The sequence below is a fragment of the Felis catus genome, chromosome E3, assembly GCF_018350175.1.
Source record: "Felis catus isolate Fca126 chromosome E3, F.catus_Fca126_mat1.0, whole genome shotgun sequence".
Classification (NCBI taxonomy): domain Eukaryota; kingdom Metazoa; phylum Chordata; class Mammalia; order Carnivora; family Felidae; genus Felis; species Felis catus.
In genome coordinates, this window is record NC_058383.1 from 18435022 (window position 1) to 18453174 (window position 18153).

The following is an 18153-nucleotide window of genomic DNA, read 5'->3' on the forward strand; positions in this document are numbered from 1 at the left end:
CGATTTACAGATTAAACACAATCCCTATGTGTTTAACACCCACCCCAGTGGGTTTTTAAAATAGAAATTGGCAGGTGCATTCCAAAATTCATATGGGAGCTTAGCAGTCCTAGAATAGCCAAAATAATCTTGAAAAAAAAACAAATTTTGAGGACTCACACTTACCAATTTCAAGACTCACTACCAAGTTACAATAAGCAAGACAGTGTAGTACTGGCATAAAGATAGGCACATGGATCAATGGAATAGAATATAGAGTCCAGAAATGAACCCATATATCTATGGTCAATTGACTTTTCACAAGGCTGCCAAGACAATACAATGGGAAAAATACTGTCATTGAACAAATGGTTCTAGCATAACTGTAGACACACATGCAAAAGAATGAATTTGAGCTCCCTACCTCACACCATATGCAAAAACTAACTACAAATCAATCAAAAGCCTAAATGTAAAAGCTAAAACTATAAAACTCTTGGAGGAAAATATAGGGATAAGTCTTCATGGCCTTGAATTTGGCAGTGGTTTCTTAGATATGTCACCAAAAGCATAAGCAACAAAATAAAAAATAAATAAATTGGACTTCATCAAAATTAAAAATTTTTGTTCTTCAAAGGACACTATCAAGAAAGTGAAAAAACAACTCACAGAATAGAAAACATTTGCAAATCATACATCTTATATAGGACTTATATCCAAAACATATAAAAAACTTACAATTCAGTATTTAAAAGACAACCCAATTGAAAATGGACAAAAGATCTGAACAGACACTACTACAAAGAAAATATACAAGTGGCCAATAACACATGAAAAGATGCTCAACATCATTAGTCATTAGGGAAATGCACATAAAAAGCACAATAAGATTCCATTCATACTTACTAAGGTGGTTATAATAAAAGAGTTGAATAATAATATGTTTTAGGGGCACCTGGGTGGCTCAGTCAGTTGGGCATCTGACTCTTGATTTTGGCTTAGGTCATGATCGCATGTGGTTCATGGGATCAAGCCCTGCATTGGGCTCTGCGCTGACAGTGCAAAGCCTGCTTGGGATTCTCTCTTTCTTTTTCTCTCTCTTCCCCTCCCTTGCTCATGCAAGTGCTCTCTCTCTCTCTCTCTCTCTCTCTCAAATAAAACAAAAAAATAAAATAAAATAAAATAAGAAAAAAATAACAAGTTTTGGAAGGTAGGGATCACCAGTCTATCTTTTTTGTGAGCAAGCAAGTCTTTACATGAAGCCACCCCTAATGACTTCTTCTGGTCTCATTGGCCAGTTTGAGACTAACGATCATTTCTGAACCAATGAGGTTCAGCATGAAGAATAGAATTTCCATGATTGAATTAGACTCATTGTTTGGAGTGGAATGGAGGTTTAGGTAGGCAACCATCATAGCGCCACTATAGACTTCCAACGGGAATTCTGGTTCCTATTACTGGAGTATAGAATGGATGATGACCAGGCAAAAAAAACAGATGTCTACGGCACCATCAGAAACAGCTGGGATGTGGTGAGAAAAACTTATATACTGGACTCTGCTCCTAACTTATTGGGTGATTTTAGAGATTACTTCACTCTTTAGCCCTGTTTCTTCAAATGGAATTATTCTTTCTAGCTTTTAAATAGCCCTGCTACTGAATATATATATATATCTCCACATAGCATATACATAGCTATATATATATATATATATATATATATATATATATAGCAATATAGCCTTCTAGCAATGAAAAAAGGCACACATGCTTTTCTGCAACTCTGATAACAACATAAGAGCAACTTTTGTAAATACCACTCAAAATCTCTTTACCCTAATATTTATGTACCGTGAGACTCCTATAGCATCAGAAACGTAGATGATTCATTGACAATAGCCACCTAAATCATGCAGTTTAGTCTGTGTTTTTGCCTGCCAAGGACTATTCTTTCTTCCGCTCTGATTTTACTTTGGGAAAAATTTTGTTCAGACTCTGTCCAACTGGTCTCTGGGTCTTGGTTTCGTCACCCATAAAAAGAGGGAGCTGGGCAAAGATCCATTCCAGTGTTGGTGTCCCAAGATTCCATCGCAGAGCCCCTAAGGGAGGCTACAGGAGGAATCTGTATCACTTGGAGAGACCCTCCCTGGGGCTGACAAAGCTTTGGGATAAAATCCCTCTCTAGAGCTCACGTGCGGTGAATTTAGTTTGTCAATTCCAAAATGGAAGTTGATTCATGGTGGGTCTGGTTCTTGGAAAATGCAGCAAGGTGGAAATAAATCAAGCAGGAGTCTTCTTGCCGAATGTCCTTTGTTTTATGTACATATCACTTCTGCTTTTCAGATCAGTCAAACCAGGCCCCTGAGCCTAGCTAGCAGGCTGTCTATCTCACTTGACTCTGAGAACAGAAGAGCCTGGAATGTACCCAGCTTCAGGCACAATTAGATTGAGGGGCTCAACACGGTCATTGAATCAACCTGTATCTTTTTCTTTCCTCACCCTTCACTCCCACTTGGTTTTCCTTTGTTGGCCTCATTCTCAGGAAGGCTTTCCTCTCATAGTGACAGAAATGGCTCCAGAAAAAGACCCAAGGCTGACATTGATTGGGTCTACTGGACCAGCCATAATGGACAGGCACAAAACCTAAGATCCACCAACCCACCCCATGGAGTGGATTCTATTCTGAAGAATAAAGGAGGAATCTTGAAATGGGGTTGACATGTCAGATCTGTGCATCAGGAGCCTGGTTAAGGGACAGGGATCAGGGGCAATGGAGGAGACTGGAATTGAGATTTGCTAGCAGGCTCTTGGAATCATTCTGGGCAGAAGCGAGGAGGGGTTGAACTGGGGTAATGGCAGTCGGATGGAGGATGGACCGAGCAGGAAATCAAACGGGTGAAGGTAGAGTGTGCGTGAGTTGGTGGTTGATTAGCAGTATTGGGAAAGGAAGGAGGATTTTATTGAATGCCAGCTGCATGTTGGGCCCTGTGCTGGGGAAATAAAACAATCTGGTGGAAGAGTCAGACCTGTAAACAATTATTATGCAATATACAAGTTGCCATGATAGAGGAATGCACCAGGGGTCACTAGCATGGGGGGGGGGGAAGAAATCACTCTGGGAGGGGCTGTGTGTTGTTAGGGAAGGCTTCACAGACAAGGGAATTTTGACCTGAGTCTCTTTTATTTTTTATTTAAAAACAATTTTTTTAATGTTTATTTTTGAGAGAGAGAGGGGAGACAGATCGCGAGTCAGGGCGGGGCAGAGAGAGAGGGAGACACAGGATCCGAAGCAGGCTCCAGGCTCCAGGCTTTCAGCACAGGGTCCGACGCGGGGCTCAAACTCATGAACTGTGAGATTGTGACCTGGGCTGCAGTCAGAGGCTTAACCGACTGAGCCACCCAGGTTCCCCTAACCTGAGTCTTAAAGGATAAGTAAGGCACATAAGAGTTTGGTAGCAAACATGGAATAAGAGATTTCAGGCCTATGCCAAGGGCAAAGAAGAGAGTCCAAAAAAATTGTTGCCCAGAAAAACCACATTCAAACTAAAGACACATTTAGTTTTGTTCATATAATATTTTTAGAAATTTTTGAATTAGTTGCCAACATTGAAAGATCTGGAGCTTTCCTATAAAAATACATAAATCTAACTTGTCTTGAAAAACCAGAAGGTTTATGGGCACTTGGGTGGCTCAGTCGGGTAAGCATCCGACTTCAGCTCAGGTCGTGATCTCACGGTTCATGGGTTCGAGCCCAGCATCTGGCTCTGTGCTGACGGCTCAGATTCTGTGTCTCCCTCTCTCTCTGCCCCTCCCCCCCTCTCAAAAATAAACATTTGGGGCACCTGGGTGGTGCCCAGTTAAGTTAAGCAGTGAACTTAAGCATCCAAGTTCAGCTCAGTTAAGCATCCAAGTTCAGCTCAGGTCATGATCTCGCAGCTCATGGGTTCGAGTCCTGCATCAGGGTCTATGATGACAGCTCAGAGCCTGCTTCAGATTCTGTGTCTCCCTCTCTCCGCACCTCCCCCACTTGCGCTCTTTCTTTCTCTAAATAAATAAATACATAAATAAATAAATAGGAAGGAAGGAAGGAAGGAAGGAAGGAAGGAAGGAAGGAAGGAAGACCAGAAGGTTTAGCTCAGCGTTTGAATTCCCTTGTGGTAGAAAGGTCAAGTGCAGCCACACCCCCTCCATTCCCTATCGTAATTCACCTGGCCCTTATCAACTATTCATCTTACCTGCCCAGTCCTCTGCATCCGATTAAGGATGACTGCAAGCTCTTTGTCACTCTCCGCATCAAAATGAGTTAGGGACGCCTGGGTGGCTCAGTCAGTTGAGGATCTGACTTCAGCTCAGGTCATATCTCGCAGTTCATGAGTTTGAGCCCCGCGTTGGGCTCTGTGCTGACAGCTTGGAGCCTGGAGCCTGCTTCCGATTCTGTGTCTCCCTCTCTCTCTGCCCCTCCCCTGCTCACGCTCTGTCTCTCAAAAATAAATAAACATTAAAAAAAGATTAAAATTTAAAAAAAAAGAACCAAAAGGAGGAGTTAATTTCCTCTCCCCTGGAATCTGGACTGGTCATGTGACTGCTCACCCAGCAGAATGTAGTAGAAGGACCCCGTGTCAATCATGGGCTTACCATCTTGGAGGGCTCTCTCTTGGCACACTCCCTCTCAAAACCTTAGAATAAAGAGAGATAAAGAAGTGGTTGTAGTTTGGGACTAGTTTACCCTGCAACAGGTAACTGGACCAGCCACCTGCTCTCCTCCCCTTGTAGACATCCAAGGGTCCAGCCTCCGGACCGGAGGAGGGAGGCAGCATGTCATCATGAACAGCAATGCTGGAAGGGGAAGATCAGGAAGGGCTTTGTACATCGTGCTGGGAGAGTTTCAACTTTTTTTGCTTGAGGAGACGGCAGCGTTTTGTAAGGTAGGCATATTATGACCAGGAAGGTGACTCTAGCAATGGCATAGGAGAGCGGACAGTCACTAGACACGGAGCTAGGGCGATGGCCCAAGCAACACAACTCAGGCCACGGTGCTGGGCACGGAGGGAAAGGGAGAGATTCAAGGTCAAGACTTCCTCCTCTGGGAGGCCGTCCCTTGAGGTGCTAACAGGTCGAGCCGGGGAGTCGTCAGTCAGAACCAGGGAGCACAGGCGGCAAGTTTGGGCCACAAAGACAGATGGGGGCGGGGGGGGGGCGTCAACATTTGTAGTTGAAGCCGCAGACATGGATGCGATGGGGTGGGGAGTTTGGGAGCGAGGAGAAGCAGCCAAGTCCTGGGAGCACCTTGCAAGTTGAGCAAAGGGAGCTGCTCTGCAGGGGGTCGAGAGAGAAACCTGCAGAGCAAAGCAGAGAAGCAGGAGGGGTCCCCAAGGCAAGAGTCCAGAGGGAGGGAGTAGTCAGTGGCATCAGCTTGGCGGCCTCGCCACCAAAGCGTCTGATTTCACGATCAGGAGGGCATCGGTGGCCTTGGCAAGGGCGAGGCGATGTCTGGTGGTGGGAACCGCAGCCAGTCTCACGTAGGTGCCAGAGTAGGAGATGAGGAAGTGGAGGCCGTGAGTGTAAACAGCTCTGTCAAGAAACTTGATGGTGAAGGGTAAGAATGAGATAGGGAAGTGGTTTAGAGGTTGCCAAGTTGAGAGAGCTTCCCCCCAGAGGCACAGGGGACTTAAGCCCGTTGGTACACGGCGAAGAGAGAGGGTTGGTGGAGGGCTGTGCGGGAGAAAGGGGTTGAGGGACCGAGTGAGGTCACTAGGGCAAAGGGAAGGAATGCGTCCCAAGGAGGAGGACTCAGCCTTGGGCCCAAGTGGGACGTCTGTGTGATTACAGTGTCTGGCTGGTCAGAGGAAGTGGAGGTGCTGTCGCTGGTGGGAGCGGAGGGTTCAGAAGAGTTCTCACCTCTTTTCCCCATACAATAGGAGCGGCGATCATCTCAAGTAAATGTGAGGAAGACCGCCTGGGTAGATGGTCAGCAAGAAGCCACTGGCAAGGTTAACTTAGGCCAGAGCCTGTGGCCACCGCGCCCTTAGAGCCTCCTGCTTAAGGTCAGGGTTGGTTCTCGGAGGTGGGTTAGAGCTGAGCCTGGAGGCAGTTGGAGGACCACAGCCGAGAGAAGGCCTGGGGGGCCACAGGGGCAGGGGCCAGGCTACCGGAGTAACGCCCTGCAAATGAGGCCCCACCACTTCTTTGCTTAGAGACTTGTGTGCGCTTCCCCTGGTCACTTTTTTTTTTTTAGTGTTTATTCATTTACTTTTGAGAGCGAGAGGGAGGGGCAGAGAGAGAGGGAGAGACCCCCACGCTGACGGTGCAGAGCCCCACGTGGGGCTCGATCTCACAAACCATGAGATCATGACCTGAGCCGAAATCAAGCGTCAGATGCTTAACCCACGGAGCCACCCAGGCGCCCTGCTTCTCTTTGTCTTGGGAGCAAACTCCTCAAGAAGACATGAGTTGAGGACCCTCCGGATCTGCTTCTTGCGGATCTTCCCAGCTTCACCACCTTCCCCTTGACCCCAAGCCCCCAAGGCTCCAGCCATGGCCAAGAGCTCCACTCCAGTTTGTCAACCCACCGGCCCTGAGGGGTTGGATCTGAATGCCACTTTGTGTGCTCTTGGGTGGGTCACTTATCTCCTCTGAGCCTCGATTTCATCATTTGGAAAAGAGGGACAGCAAAACACCTGACAGGGTTCCCGAGACTCCTCAGGGACAGAATGTTAGCGCTGCACGGGGGACCTAGTACTGCTTGGAGCAGTCGGGACTCTGGGTTGTAATTGACAGAACCGAATATAAAAAATCTCCTTCTGCGGTTGATTTGTTTCCATCAGGATCCACGGACAGCCCAGATATTACAGTTGATTGATGTTTTCAAAAGTCTCTTATACCGTTTCCCCTCCTTTTCTTTGAATGCCATTCATTTGTTGAATGACAAATAACCTGGTTTATTTGTCCCATAGGGTTTTCACACATTTCTAGATTACACATTTTCACATGCAGATTCATGTAATTGCACCCCCCATGGTGTCATTTACCCTGGTTTTCTATCCCTCCCCCCCCCCCCCACCCAGTATTTCATACAAACTAACAGTTAGATCTAGGGAATCGAGTAGATCCAATAGTGAGGTTAAGATTGACTGCTGAAGTCCTTTTTTTAATGTAATCATGTAAACGTGAACATAACTTGGGCATTAGATTGCGTTAAGAAATTATTGCTAGTTGGGGCGCCTGGGTGGAGCAGTCGGTTGAGCGTCCGACTTCAGCCAGGTCACGACCTCGCGGTCCGTGAGTTCGAGCCCCACGTCAGGCTCTGGGCTGATGGCTCAGAGCCTGGAGCCTGTTTCCGATTCTGTGTCTCCCTCTCTCTCTGCCCCTCCCCCGTTCATGCTCTGTCTCTCTCTGTCCCAAAAATAAAAATAAAAACGTTGAAAGAAAAAAAAAATTAAAAAAAGAAATTATTGCTAGCTTTTTAAAGGTGTAATTACGTATTACATGATGGTATTGTGCTTAGGTAGAGTGAAAATCCTTATCTGGCATACAGTAACGTGGATGGATTCCAACACATTATGCTCAATGAAAAAAGTCAGACCCATACTGTATGATTGCATTTGCGTGGAACATTCTAGGACAGGCGAAACTACTCCAGACTGATAAAGAGCAGATCAGTGGCTCCTTGGGGCTGAGGGTGAGGATTAATTGTAGAAGGACATGAGCGAACTTTTAGGGGAGATGGAAGGATTTCACATCTTGATTATGGTGCCTATTACTTGGGTATACACATTTGTCAAAACGAATTGAATCATGCCTTTTAAAAGGAATGTGTTCCATTGTATGGAAAGAAAGACGTATTTTATTGTAAATAAAAGCGATTTTAGAAGGAAAGAAAGCATTCTAGGATAAGAAGAATCCATTCAAAATGGTTACAAAACTATAATACACCTATATATATATACCTATACTTATAATATACTATATAATATAAACTATTATATACCTATGGCAGAGAGAGAGGGAGACACAGAATCCGAAGCAGACTCCAGGCTCCGAGCTGTCAGCACAGAGCCCGACGCGGGGCTCGAACCCACGAACCACAAGATCATGACCTGAGCCGAAGTCGGACGCTCAACCGACTGAGCCACCCGGGCACCCCTGAAATACTTAAGTTTTTATTTAAGTATTGAAATGCTATGACGTCTTGGATTTGTTTGAATAGACAAATATGTCTATTTGTTTAATAGACAAGACAATAATGTGGAAGAAGAAATGAATCAATACTGGGTACCTGTTAATAATTGTGAAAGCTGGGTGATTGGGTACGTGTTCTAGAAAGTGAGCAGTGCTGTGTACCTTTTAGCGGTTAGGAACTATCACTCTGCCTGGGCAGCAGGACATGCAAGGCTACGGTTCTCCAGGTCTGTCCGACTCCATCATGCTCTATGGTCTCTTTAGGGCCGCCCTGTCTCTCTCAGAGTGGGCGTACCCATCAGGACCTCTTTCCGTTGTAAGTGTCAGAAATCCGACTCAGACTTATTGGCTTATGTGGAGAAAGGAACCTATGCCTCACGTGACAGAAAGGTTAAGGGGTTCAGGCACAGCTCGATCCAGGTGCTCAAATGACGCCAAGAACATGTCAGTCTTCATATCTTGCTTCTGGAGGTGTCTGTGTGGGCTGATTCGGGCCAGCTTTTCCTATACGGTGACAAGATGGTCACTGCTAGTGCCGGGCTTATAGCCTATCGGCTTACTGACCCCCAGTGGCAAGTGGGCTCTTTTTGCCAGCAGCTCCAACGCGTCTGCTCTGATCACATGGCCTTGACTCCAGCGGCCCTCCCTGAACCAATCAGAAAAGATTGCTTTGACTGGGGAGCTGTGGCCCTGCGCCCACCTCGGACCCCCTCTCGAAGTTTAGAGACTGCCAGCGTGGAAAGGTTGGTTCCCCGAAGGAAAAGGACGCTAAGAGGCTGGGCCAGAAGCACGCCACAGGCACACTGTCCCAACACCCCTCTCAGGGAGCCGTCTGCCCCTCCTTAGGTACACGAGGAGCCTCGCGGCAGGGCCTTCACCACCCACCACCGGACTGCCTCTCGGGCTTGCGTTCCCCGGACACCTGCTTCCCCATAGCCGGTGCCACTGGCCTCACATCTGTCATCTGCAGCAGCCCCATACCTGTCCGTCCCACCACACGCCACACACCTGCTGGGATGTGCAAGTGGCATCTGCGGTTCCCAGCCTGTCCCTCTGTAGGCCTGTCAGGCTCTCGCTTCCGGGGGGCATGGTTTTCAGGCCTCTGGCCAGTCCACTTGTCTCCTGCCGGGAAGCGGGGCACTCCAGGGCCGAAGGCAAAGGGTGCCTGGGTCCTCCGTAAAAGGGAGGTGGTATCTGTGTTATAGGGATGAAACGATTTCCTCAGGATGGACGGATGGGTTTCCTATGCTAAGGATGTAACATATTTATAGTGTTGAGACAGCGCCCGGCACATGGTAGGTGCACAGTAAATGCTGGCTTTTATTCTCATCACTTCGGGTGGAGACGACCCGGGGCCGTCCCCGAGCATCCCCGTCCAGTCCGGTCCAGGCCAGCCCAGTGGCAGGCTCTCAGGTACAACACCACCCATAGGTTTCTACAATTCAATAATGTGTAGAACACTTTTACGAGTTTTGTCTCATTGGAGCCTTACACCTTTGTGAAGAGGGCAGGTCGCACGGTCTTTGTCCCCCATTTGCAGACGGAGAAACTGAGGTTGTCAGAGGTCGGACCTCATGCCCGAGATCGTGCCGCCAGTCCGTGGTGGAGGTGGGATTTGACCCCGTCCCTCGAGGAATCACATCACTGGGCCTTTGCTCGGCTGCCCCTCAGCCCACACGGCCTCCTCCAGTCATGCCTCTCGGCCCCCCTCCCACCTTCTCAGGCCCAGCCCGGTGCCCCGAAAATAGTGAAAATGATAAGAGCCCACACTTCTTAAGCACTTGTATCTCTCCGGACGAAGTGCATAAGGCCTTGCTTTCCCCGTAACCTCTTGAGCTGGGTATGAGTCTTACGGAGGGGAGAAACTGGGGCTGAAGGAAGTGAAATAAGCCTGCCTGGGATCACTCAGCAGGGGCAGCCAGGAGCCCAACTCAGAGAGCAGTCTGACTCTGGGGAAGGCCTCTCGTACCCTCTGCAGCCTCCGTGATCCCTTCTCTGAGTCCAAGGATGACAGTGGCCTCCCCCTTCCTCTTGAGCAGGAAGTCGGGCTTCTTCCTCTGCTTAGCATCCTAGGAGCCGGCGTTCGTTCGCTCCCCTCCCTCCATCAGCTCTCTGCGGGGCAGGCACCCGACCCTCCCTGACTCATTCACCTCTGCAACCCCGGGCACGAAGAAGCCTCCGTGATGCCAGAGTATCTCATTCGTTCTCCGCGAGGCAGGCGGGGCGGAGGCGCTCCCGGATGAAGACACGAGATGCGAGAGGTGGTGACCCTCCCGAGGCCACCGTTTGTAAGTGCAGGAGCCTGGACGAGCCCCTCCCCCTCCATTCCTTGTCTGGCGGGGGCGGGGGTGGGGTGGGGGGGGTTGCGGAAGGCAGCTCAGCCTCAGCTGGGGGTGGGCGGTGGTGGGGGGGGGGCTGATGGGCGCTTCTACGAACGCCAGGGACAGGATGGTGAGTGGGCTGGGAGCGGACTGAGGGAGGGAAGAAGGAACAGGGTATTTTTGCATTTTGACATTACAAAAGCGCCCATGAGATTGTCAGCGACTGGCCGGCAGCATCTGTTTGGGTTCGGAATTGGCAGGCGAGGCCGAGCTGGGCGGAGGGAGGGCGGCCGCGGGCGGGGGGCGGGGGGGGGGGGGAGGGGGGCGGTGCCTCCGCCCGGAGAAGGGCTATCCCCTTTAAGAGCTCCGCCCAAAGGGGCGCTGCCACCCCGAAGGAGGCGGGCAGCCGCCGCTTCTCATTCATTGTCTTGACAAGAGCATCCTCAGCGGGCAGTCTCTGGCTCCGCCGGCTCCTTCCTCCTCCTCCTCCTCCTCCTCCTCCTCCTCTCCCTCCTCCATTTGGGGGTGGGTCACTCATCTCCCAGCGGCAGGTAAGCCTGGGTCCCCGGGCAAGGGACTAGGCATCCCTGCCCCGGGCCACCTGTGGGGCCGGCGTCAGCTTGGCGGAAGCCGGCTGTGGGGGCGGCCGGGCTGTCGCGCGCCGCCCGGGGGTGGGAGAGAGCCCACCGTCCGCGCCGCCGTGGAGGGGACTGGCCCCGGGGGTGGGCGTGCGTGGGAGGGCCCATCCGCGTGTCCCAGGGCGCTGTGAGCAGGCCAGGGTGAGGGACCACCGCAGCCAAGATGGAGGTGGGGGAGCCGGGGGCCTGACGCTCCCCGGAACGGGCATCGGGGGTGGGGGTGGGGACAGGGTGGGGTGCGCCGAGCAGCTGCCCTGAGCCTGGAGACAGGAAGGGGTTGAGAGCAAAACAAGAAAAGATCAAGTTCCCCTTTCCGCGGTTTCTGGGCCTGGTACCTGCGGTGGGGGAGGAGGCAGGGTGGGGCGCCGGCTTCCTGTCCCCCAACCTCGGTTTTGGGGCTCCCCTCTCCCCAGGCCCAGGTCTCTCACCTGGGACTGATCCCCCTGTTTCCAGACTGCTCCTTCTCACAATGCTCCTCACCTGCTCTCCGGGCAGGTGGCCCTGGAGCCTCCTGGAACCTCCCAGGCCAGGCCAGGGGGGGGCGGGGGGGGGTGCCTGGGTGAGAAGGGGTGAAGCTGGGCGGGTGGAGTGGAGGCCTGGCAGGGCGCCCTCTGAGCCGGCAGCGTGGCCCCGCGGCTCAGCAGGAAGGTGATGCAGGTGGGCGTCAGGATGGGGTCTGGAACCTGGGGAGCCAGAGGCAGTCCCCTTGGCTTTAATCGCTCTCCGCCCAGCCATGGTGGGGGAACCGTCTTCACTGGACCTCAGAGAACTCAGCGCCGCCTCTCCCTGTGGATAGTTTCAGTGCAGGTGGAGACAGTATTTAAGGGCACCTGCTTAGGCAGACTCTAGAAGCAGAGGTGTGGGAAGGAGATAGTAGCACCCAAGCCATCTGCCTGTTTCTGGTGTCCAGAGACCTGTTGGGGAAGCTGTCTTGACCCCAAGGACCTGCCTCCCAGGCAGGCCCGCACGCTGCTTCCCTGTGTCTGCGGAGCCCAGTGCCAGCAGGCGATGGGGGGCCAGCCCTGTCCCTGCCTTCAGGAAGCTCCCCATGTAGGTGTGAAGGATGTGAGGCCTGGCTGCTGTGACCCACCCTCCAGGCTGTCTACACTGAAGGCCCCAGAGTGTGGGAGTGAGGCCTCAGAGAGGAAGGGCTGTGTCCATCAGCGGTCGACAAATCGACTTGGTGCTACCCCACACCAGGCTCTGCCCTAGAGGCTGAGGGTACAGACGTGAGGCCTGGGGTGGGTAGAGAAGGTTGGCCTTGCAGGTTAGCCGGGGGGTGGGGTGGGGGGGTAGGGTGAGAAGGGGTGAGGAAGGCGAGCATGAGGGCAACAGGATGGCAGTTATGGTGGAGGGGGCAGGGAGCCCAGGGAGATGAATTAGCTGAGACCTTAAAGGCCAGGCGGAGGGGTGTTCTGGGGGGCACAGAGGACACTCTAAGGTCAGAGTTGACCTGAAGCTCCCTTCAAAGCCCTCAAACCCCACGTTCCCCGCCCCCCAGGATGAGCCGGCAGGTGGTCCGCTCCAGCAAGTTCCGCCACGTGTTTGGACAGCCAGCCAAGGCCGACCAGTGCTATGAGGACGTGCGCGTCTCCCAGACCACCTGGGACAGTGGCTTTTGTGCTGTCAACCCCAAGTTTGTTGCCCTGATCTGTGAGGCCAGCGGGGGAGGGGCCTTCCTGGTGCTGTCCCTGGGCAAGGTGAGCCCCTGGAGCAGCAGTGTTCCACTTGAGGGGGCCTCTGGCCATCCAGTGGCCCCTCGGGGGTCCTGATGGCTGTCGCTAAGCCTCCCCGGGCTGCAGCGTTGTCATCTGTAAAACTGAGCTGGGCCACATGAGCCTTACGCCTCCTCCAGCTCCTACGTGTAGTGGTCGCATGGAAACTGGAGCTCAGATGACACCAGAAAGGTCACACGGCGAGTCCTGCAGACCCAGGGCCTGGTCTCCCAAGCCTGATGCCCCTGTGGAGCACAGAGAGGGCTCCGTGGGGAGAGGGGAGACCCAGCAGTGCTCTCAGGGTAGGGGTGGCTCTGGGCCTGGGCCTGCTTGAGCCCTGGCCCCCCCTGCTGCAGGCAGGGAGGGTGTAAGAGGCCCTCTCTCCTCCCCCAAACCTGCCTTTCCTCTGGTCCTGCTCACAGCCACCCCCATCCGCTCTGCTGACCCCCACCCCCAGCACACTCCTGTGCTCTTGGGGGGTGAGACAGGAAGGGGAGATCGGCCCTAAGATGTTACCTTAAAAGGGCCGATGGAAGCAGAGAGAAGAGGAAGTGGTTGTGGGGTGAGAGCTGGGTGCGCTCTTCACACAGGAAGCCTTGCCGAGGCAGCAGCCGTCCCCGGAAGCAGCCATTTCCAAACCTCTGCTCCTGCCTGGGGCCAATTATGACGGCCTTTCCGGTCCCTGTCCTTTTGGAAGGACCCATCTCCATCCCCCTCCCCACACTTCCTTGGGGAACCCTAATCTTAATGCAACCTCCCTTCCCTAGAGCCTTGGCCTGTCATCCCCTGGAAGCTTCACTCAGGGAAGGGGGCGGGGGCCAGCCCCAGGGCATAGGTGAGATGTCAGGACCTTGGCCAGGGTCTAACACTAAGGCAGGACCAGCGCCCGGTGTGGCATCCCTTCCTGCACTACTTGTGGCCAGCCCTTCTGAGCTGCCCGGACAGGGACCCCACTGCCTTCCTCTGTGCCTCTCTGAAAGGGTCTGGGGAGGTTGGATCAGGTTTGGAGAGCAAAAACACCTTCCTCAGAATCCTGCTGTGCTCTCTAGACTGGACGTGTGGACAAGAACGCGCCCATGGTCTGCGGCCACACAGCCCCGGTGCTGGACATCGCCTGGTGCCCGCACAATGATAATGTCATTGCCAGTGGCTCTGAGGATTGCACAGTCATGGTGAGTGGTGGAGGGGACACGGGGGCCGGGAGAGCTCCAGCACCAGATCTGATATTTGGAGCCCCCAAGTCTCACTTGCCCCCTCTCTGCAGGTGTGGGAGATCCCTGATGGGGGCCTGACGCTGCCCCTGAGGGAGCCTGTCGTCACCCTGGAGGGCCACACCAAGCGCGTGGGCATCGTGGCCTGGCACCCCACAGCCCAGAATGTGCTGCTCAGTGCAGGTGCCTGGGGGAAGAGGAGGGGCGGGCTGGTCACGTGACAGCGAGGCTCGTGGCTTCTGACAGTGGGGATATCACCCAGGTTGCGACAACGTGATCCTGGTGTGGGACGTGGGCACCGGGGCGGCTGTGCTGACGCTCGGCTCGGACGTGCACCCGGACACAATCTACAGTGTGGACTGGAGCCGAGATGGCGCGCTCATTTGCACCTCCTGCCGCGACAAGCGCGTGCGCATCATCGAGCCCCGCAAAGGCACTGTTGTAGCTGTGAGTCGCCATGTATCGTGCCCCTTGACCCTAGGACATTTACCCTTGTACACACCACCAGCCGGGTCCCTAGATGCTGCCCTCCCCTGCTCTCACCTGGAGTCTGGTCATTAGGATGAGTGTGCGGGTACTGACTGACCACCTCCCTTTCCTTCCAGGAGAAGGACCGTCCCCATGAGGGGACCCGGCCTGTGCGCGCCGTGTTTGTATCTGATGGGAAGATCCTGACCACAGGCTTCAGCCGCATGAGTGAGCGGCAGGTGGCGCTGTGGGACACGGTGAGTGCCGGGTGGGGAGCGGCGATCAGGCAGGACTGGAGGCTTAGTCCCCGCCCTGCCACTTGCATGATCCCACACAGCCATGGGCCTCAGTTCACCCTCTGTGGGATGGAGGTTTCCGCTGGTTGTTCTGTGAGGGCCTTCCCCGAGTCCCTGCCCGGTGGGCTTCACAGGCCTGACTTGGACCAGCTCATTGTTCCCTGTCTCACCCATCTCTACAGAAACACCTGGAGGAGCCACTGTCCCTGCAGGAACTGGACACGAGCAGTGGCGTCCTGCTGCCCTTCTTTGACCCCGACACCAACATAGTCTACCTCTGTGGCAAGGTGTCCCAGTCGGGCAGCGGCTTGTGGAGGGAGGAGGGGGGTCTGGGGCGGGGGGGGGGTGGATCTTGGAGAGGACCAGGCAAGAGGGATCTGTCAGTGCTGATCCCGGGGTTTGCACGCACCACCTGCAGGGTGACAGCTCCATCCGGTACTTCGAGATCACTTCCGAGGCCCCATATCTGCACTATCTCTCCATGTTCAGTTCCAAGGAGTCCCAGCGGGGCATGGGCTACATGCCCAAACGCGGCCTGGAGGTGAACAAGTGTGAGATTGCCAGGTGACTGACCCCTGCCCCTGCCCCGAGCATGCTCCCTGGGCTGTGCTGACCCCGTGCCGACCTTGGATTCCAGCCGCCCCCATGCCGCAGGCGCTGCTCACCTTCTCGTTTCCACAGATTCTACAAGCTGCACGAGCGGAGGTGTGAGCCCATTGCCATGACAGTGCCTAGAAAGGTGATGCTCCCATGTCCCTTCCTGGGCTGCGGGCCAGGCACTGACCTCACACACTTGCTGGGTGGTGGCGGTGTGGCCCGAGCACTCGCTTACCCAGCCTTGGCCTTGCCCACAGTCGGACCTGTTCCAGGAGGACCTTTACCCACCCACCGCGGGGCCTGACGCTGCCCTCACGGCTGAGGAGTGGCTGAAGGGCCAGGATGCCGGGCCCCTCCTCATTTCCCTCAAGGATGGCTATGTGCCCCCAAAGAGCCGGGAGCTGAGGGTCAACCGGGGCCTGGACACCGGGCGCAGAAAGGCAGCACCAGAGGCCGGTGGTACCCCCAGCTCGGTGAGAAGTGGACGGGAACCTGGGAGGCAGGACGAGAAGACCTATAGGGCAGGGGCTGCTACTGATAGATGGAGTCATTGTCCCCGTGGAAGGTTGGCTGGTGTTTGGGCCCCCTCGCACTCACAACGTTGGGGATCCTTTGGGGGCCGGGAGTGGGTGATCCTGAGGCCTCAGAAAACAGGTTTCAAGCTTATTGGCCTGCAGCTGTCTGGGCAGCAACCAGCTGAGAGACAGAAGGGCCAGGCCCTGGGGCTCTTGGTAGGGGGGTGGGGGGCTGCCAGGGTCAGGGGAGCCCGGGATGGAGCTGGGACTCACGCCACGATGGGTCCCCCAGGACGCCATACACCGGCTGGAGGAGGAAATGAAGAAGCTCCAGGCCACAGTGCAGGAGCTACAGAAGCGCTTGGAGAGTCTGGAGGAGACAGTCCAGGCCAAGTAGAGGACCCGAGGGCCTCAGCTGGGGCCGCAGCATCACCTCCCTCCCTTCCAGTCGTACCCTTCTCCCCAGGCCACGATGGCAGATAAAAAATAAAATGGCTTTATTTTCTGGTACCTCTCAGACTCTGATGGCCACCTGAATGCTGGGTCTGCTGAAATGACCTGCCCGTGAGCTTCCCCCTCAGTTACCTTGTGAGATTGGCCCATAGCAGGAGCCGGGGAATGCCTCCAAATACCCTAGACCACAGGAACAGGCCTTGGTGGGTGGGAGCCCCCACGCTGATGTGGGCTGCGAGCCTACTCTTTTCCAGCTCCTTCGCAGAGCTGGCAGGGTCTGAGCCGCTCAAGGCCCTTGCCACGGTTACTCAGGATTTGTCTTTTCTAGTCAACCACAACAACACGCCACCTTACTGTCAGTATGGGTATGGCTGGTGGGGAACTGAAACTGACGTGACACTTACACAGCACTGACATCTTTCAAACTGCAAGCTGGAGGGAGCAAAATCAGGGGATCTTTTGTGAGGAAAAAGCTTAGAACTCAACCCTGTTTTACAGGTGAGGAAACTGAGGCACAGAGCAGGAGAGAGGGGCTTGCTGAAGGCAGATCTGGAGGCATGAGCTGTCTCTCCTTCTGGTCCCCAGCCTTCCCTGCGGTGCTGCTGCCTCTCAACCCCTTTCTCCGGTTCCCAGCAGATCCTCCCCGGACAGAAGAGACCCGTTAGGCCCTATCAAGTGGGGGCTTACACGTGGGTTTCTGAAGACCACCTTAGCGGGCGACCTCAAGCTAGGGCACGGTTATGAGGGATGGCTGTCCTGGCCACAGCAGAGCTTTCTTCATACCACACAGGGAGCCCAGCAAGGACCCAGCGCCTCAACCACAGTCCCCGCCCCTTCTTCAGCTACCTAGGTAGACAGGCAGCTGATAAGACATCCCTGTCCATCCATTTGGGTCTCAATCTCTTTGCAAGCCATGTGACCCTGGGCAAGTCACTTCCCTCCAGGCCTCAGCTGCTCTCTAAAGTGGGGAGGGTTGTTAGCAAGGCAGCTCTGTGAACGTAATGGGTGGATCCAATCAGGGGTGTGATAGAGAATCAGAAAATCTGGAACCTGGGCCCCTGAAAGTGACGTTCCTTCCCTGAGCCTCTCCTGCACAATGGGGATGATGCGCCCTGCTGGCAAAGTAGGCTTGAGTACTCTGAGTCACTAGTTCCCCTCCTGGCCCGAGGGATCTGGAAAAGTTCGGGAAAGGATTATAGAAACCCAGAAGGGTTAACCGTCACCACCAGGACTTCTAGCTTTACCAGCCCATTCTCCCTCTGATAGGAAAGAGGCAGGTACGAGGCAGGATGGAGGTTACTTAGGGGCCAAGAAATTGGCCCTGAAAACACAGGGGAACAGAGTGACGGGAGGCTTGAAAACCGCAATCCTTCGCTCCTGAAGGGCCCTGGTCCCATCTGGGTTACCTGCTACCCACCTGGGTCCTGGGGACCTCATCTGTGCCAGGCCTTACCAACCCTGGCACCTGCATTTAAGATTGATACTAGGGGCACCATGTACCCCAATCTGATGGCTCAGATGGCTTTATTTTCCCTTAACTCTATCCCAGCTCCTGTCCACAGCTCCATTACCGAAGTCCTCATGGTCTCTCCAGGAGCAGGTGTGGCCACATCGAGCCCTGGGCTAACCGGGTCACTGGACTTTCTCCAGTGGGCCAGAAAGCATCAACGTTCCAGGTGTTGGGGAGGCCCTGCTGTGGTACCACATGCTGTGAGGCTACCAAGGGCTGGGTAACCTGCAGGGAGGTCCCCCATCCACCTCCGACACTGGGGTGACGTTGAG

General features: G+C 54.0%; 1 protein-coding gene across 2 annotated transcripts; it reads left to right on the forward strand.

The window, feature by feature from the left end:
* The first annotated feature begins 10810 nt into the window (after nucleotides 1-10810).
* CORO1A (coronin 1A) lies at nucleotides 10811-16428 on the forward strand. Of its 2 annotated transcripts, XM_023246655.2 has the most exons (11): nucleotides 10865-11029; nucleotides 12618-12816; nucleotides 13881-14003; nucleotides 14096-14225; nucleotides 14305-14489; nucleotides 14648-14767; nucleotides 14989-15093; nucleotides 15225-15370; nucleotides 15488-15545; nucleotides 15661-15876; nucleotides 16211-16428. In XM_023246655.2, the coding sequence occupies exons 2-11, from the start codon at nucleotides 12619-12621 to the stop codon at nucleotides 16313-16315; spliced, it is 1386 nt and encodes a 461-aa protein (XP_023102423.1). In that variant the 5' UTR covers nucleotides 10865-11029; nucleotide 12618; the 3' UTR covers nucleotides 16316-16428. The 2 variants fall into 2 exon arrangements, with proteins under 2 accessions (XP_044903634.1, XP_023102423.1); XM_045047699.1 differs by lacking the exon at nucleotides 12618-12816 and having other exon boundaries at nucleotides 10811-11029.
* The last annotated feature ends 1725 nt before the right edge of the window (nucleotides 16429-18153 follow it).

Coding starts and splice junctions, on each gene's coding strand:
- CORO1A (XM_023246655.2), top strand. CDS start 12,619: ATGAGCCGGCAGGTGGTCCGCTCCAGCAAGTTCCGCCACGTGTTTGGA. Junction 14,226..14,304: donor GAATGTGCTGCTCAGTGCAG/GTGCCTGGGGGA, acceptor GATATCACCCAG/GTTGCGACAACGTGATCCTG. Junction 15,877..16,210: donor CCGGTGGTACCCCCAGCTCG/GTGAGAAGTGGA, acceptor TGGGTCCCCCAG/GACGCCATACACCGGCTGGA.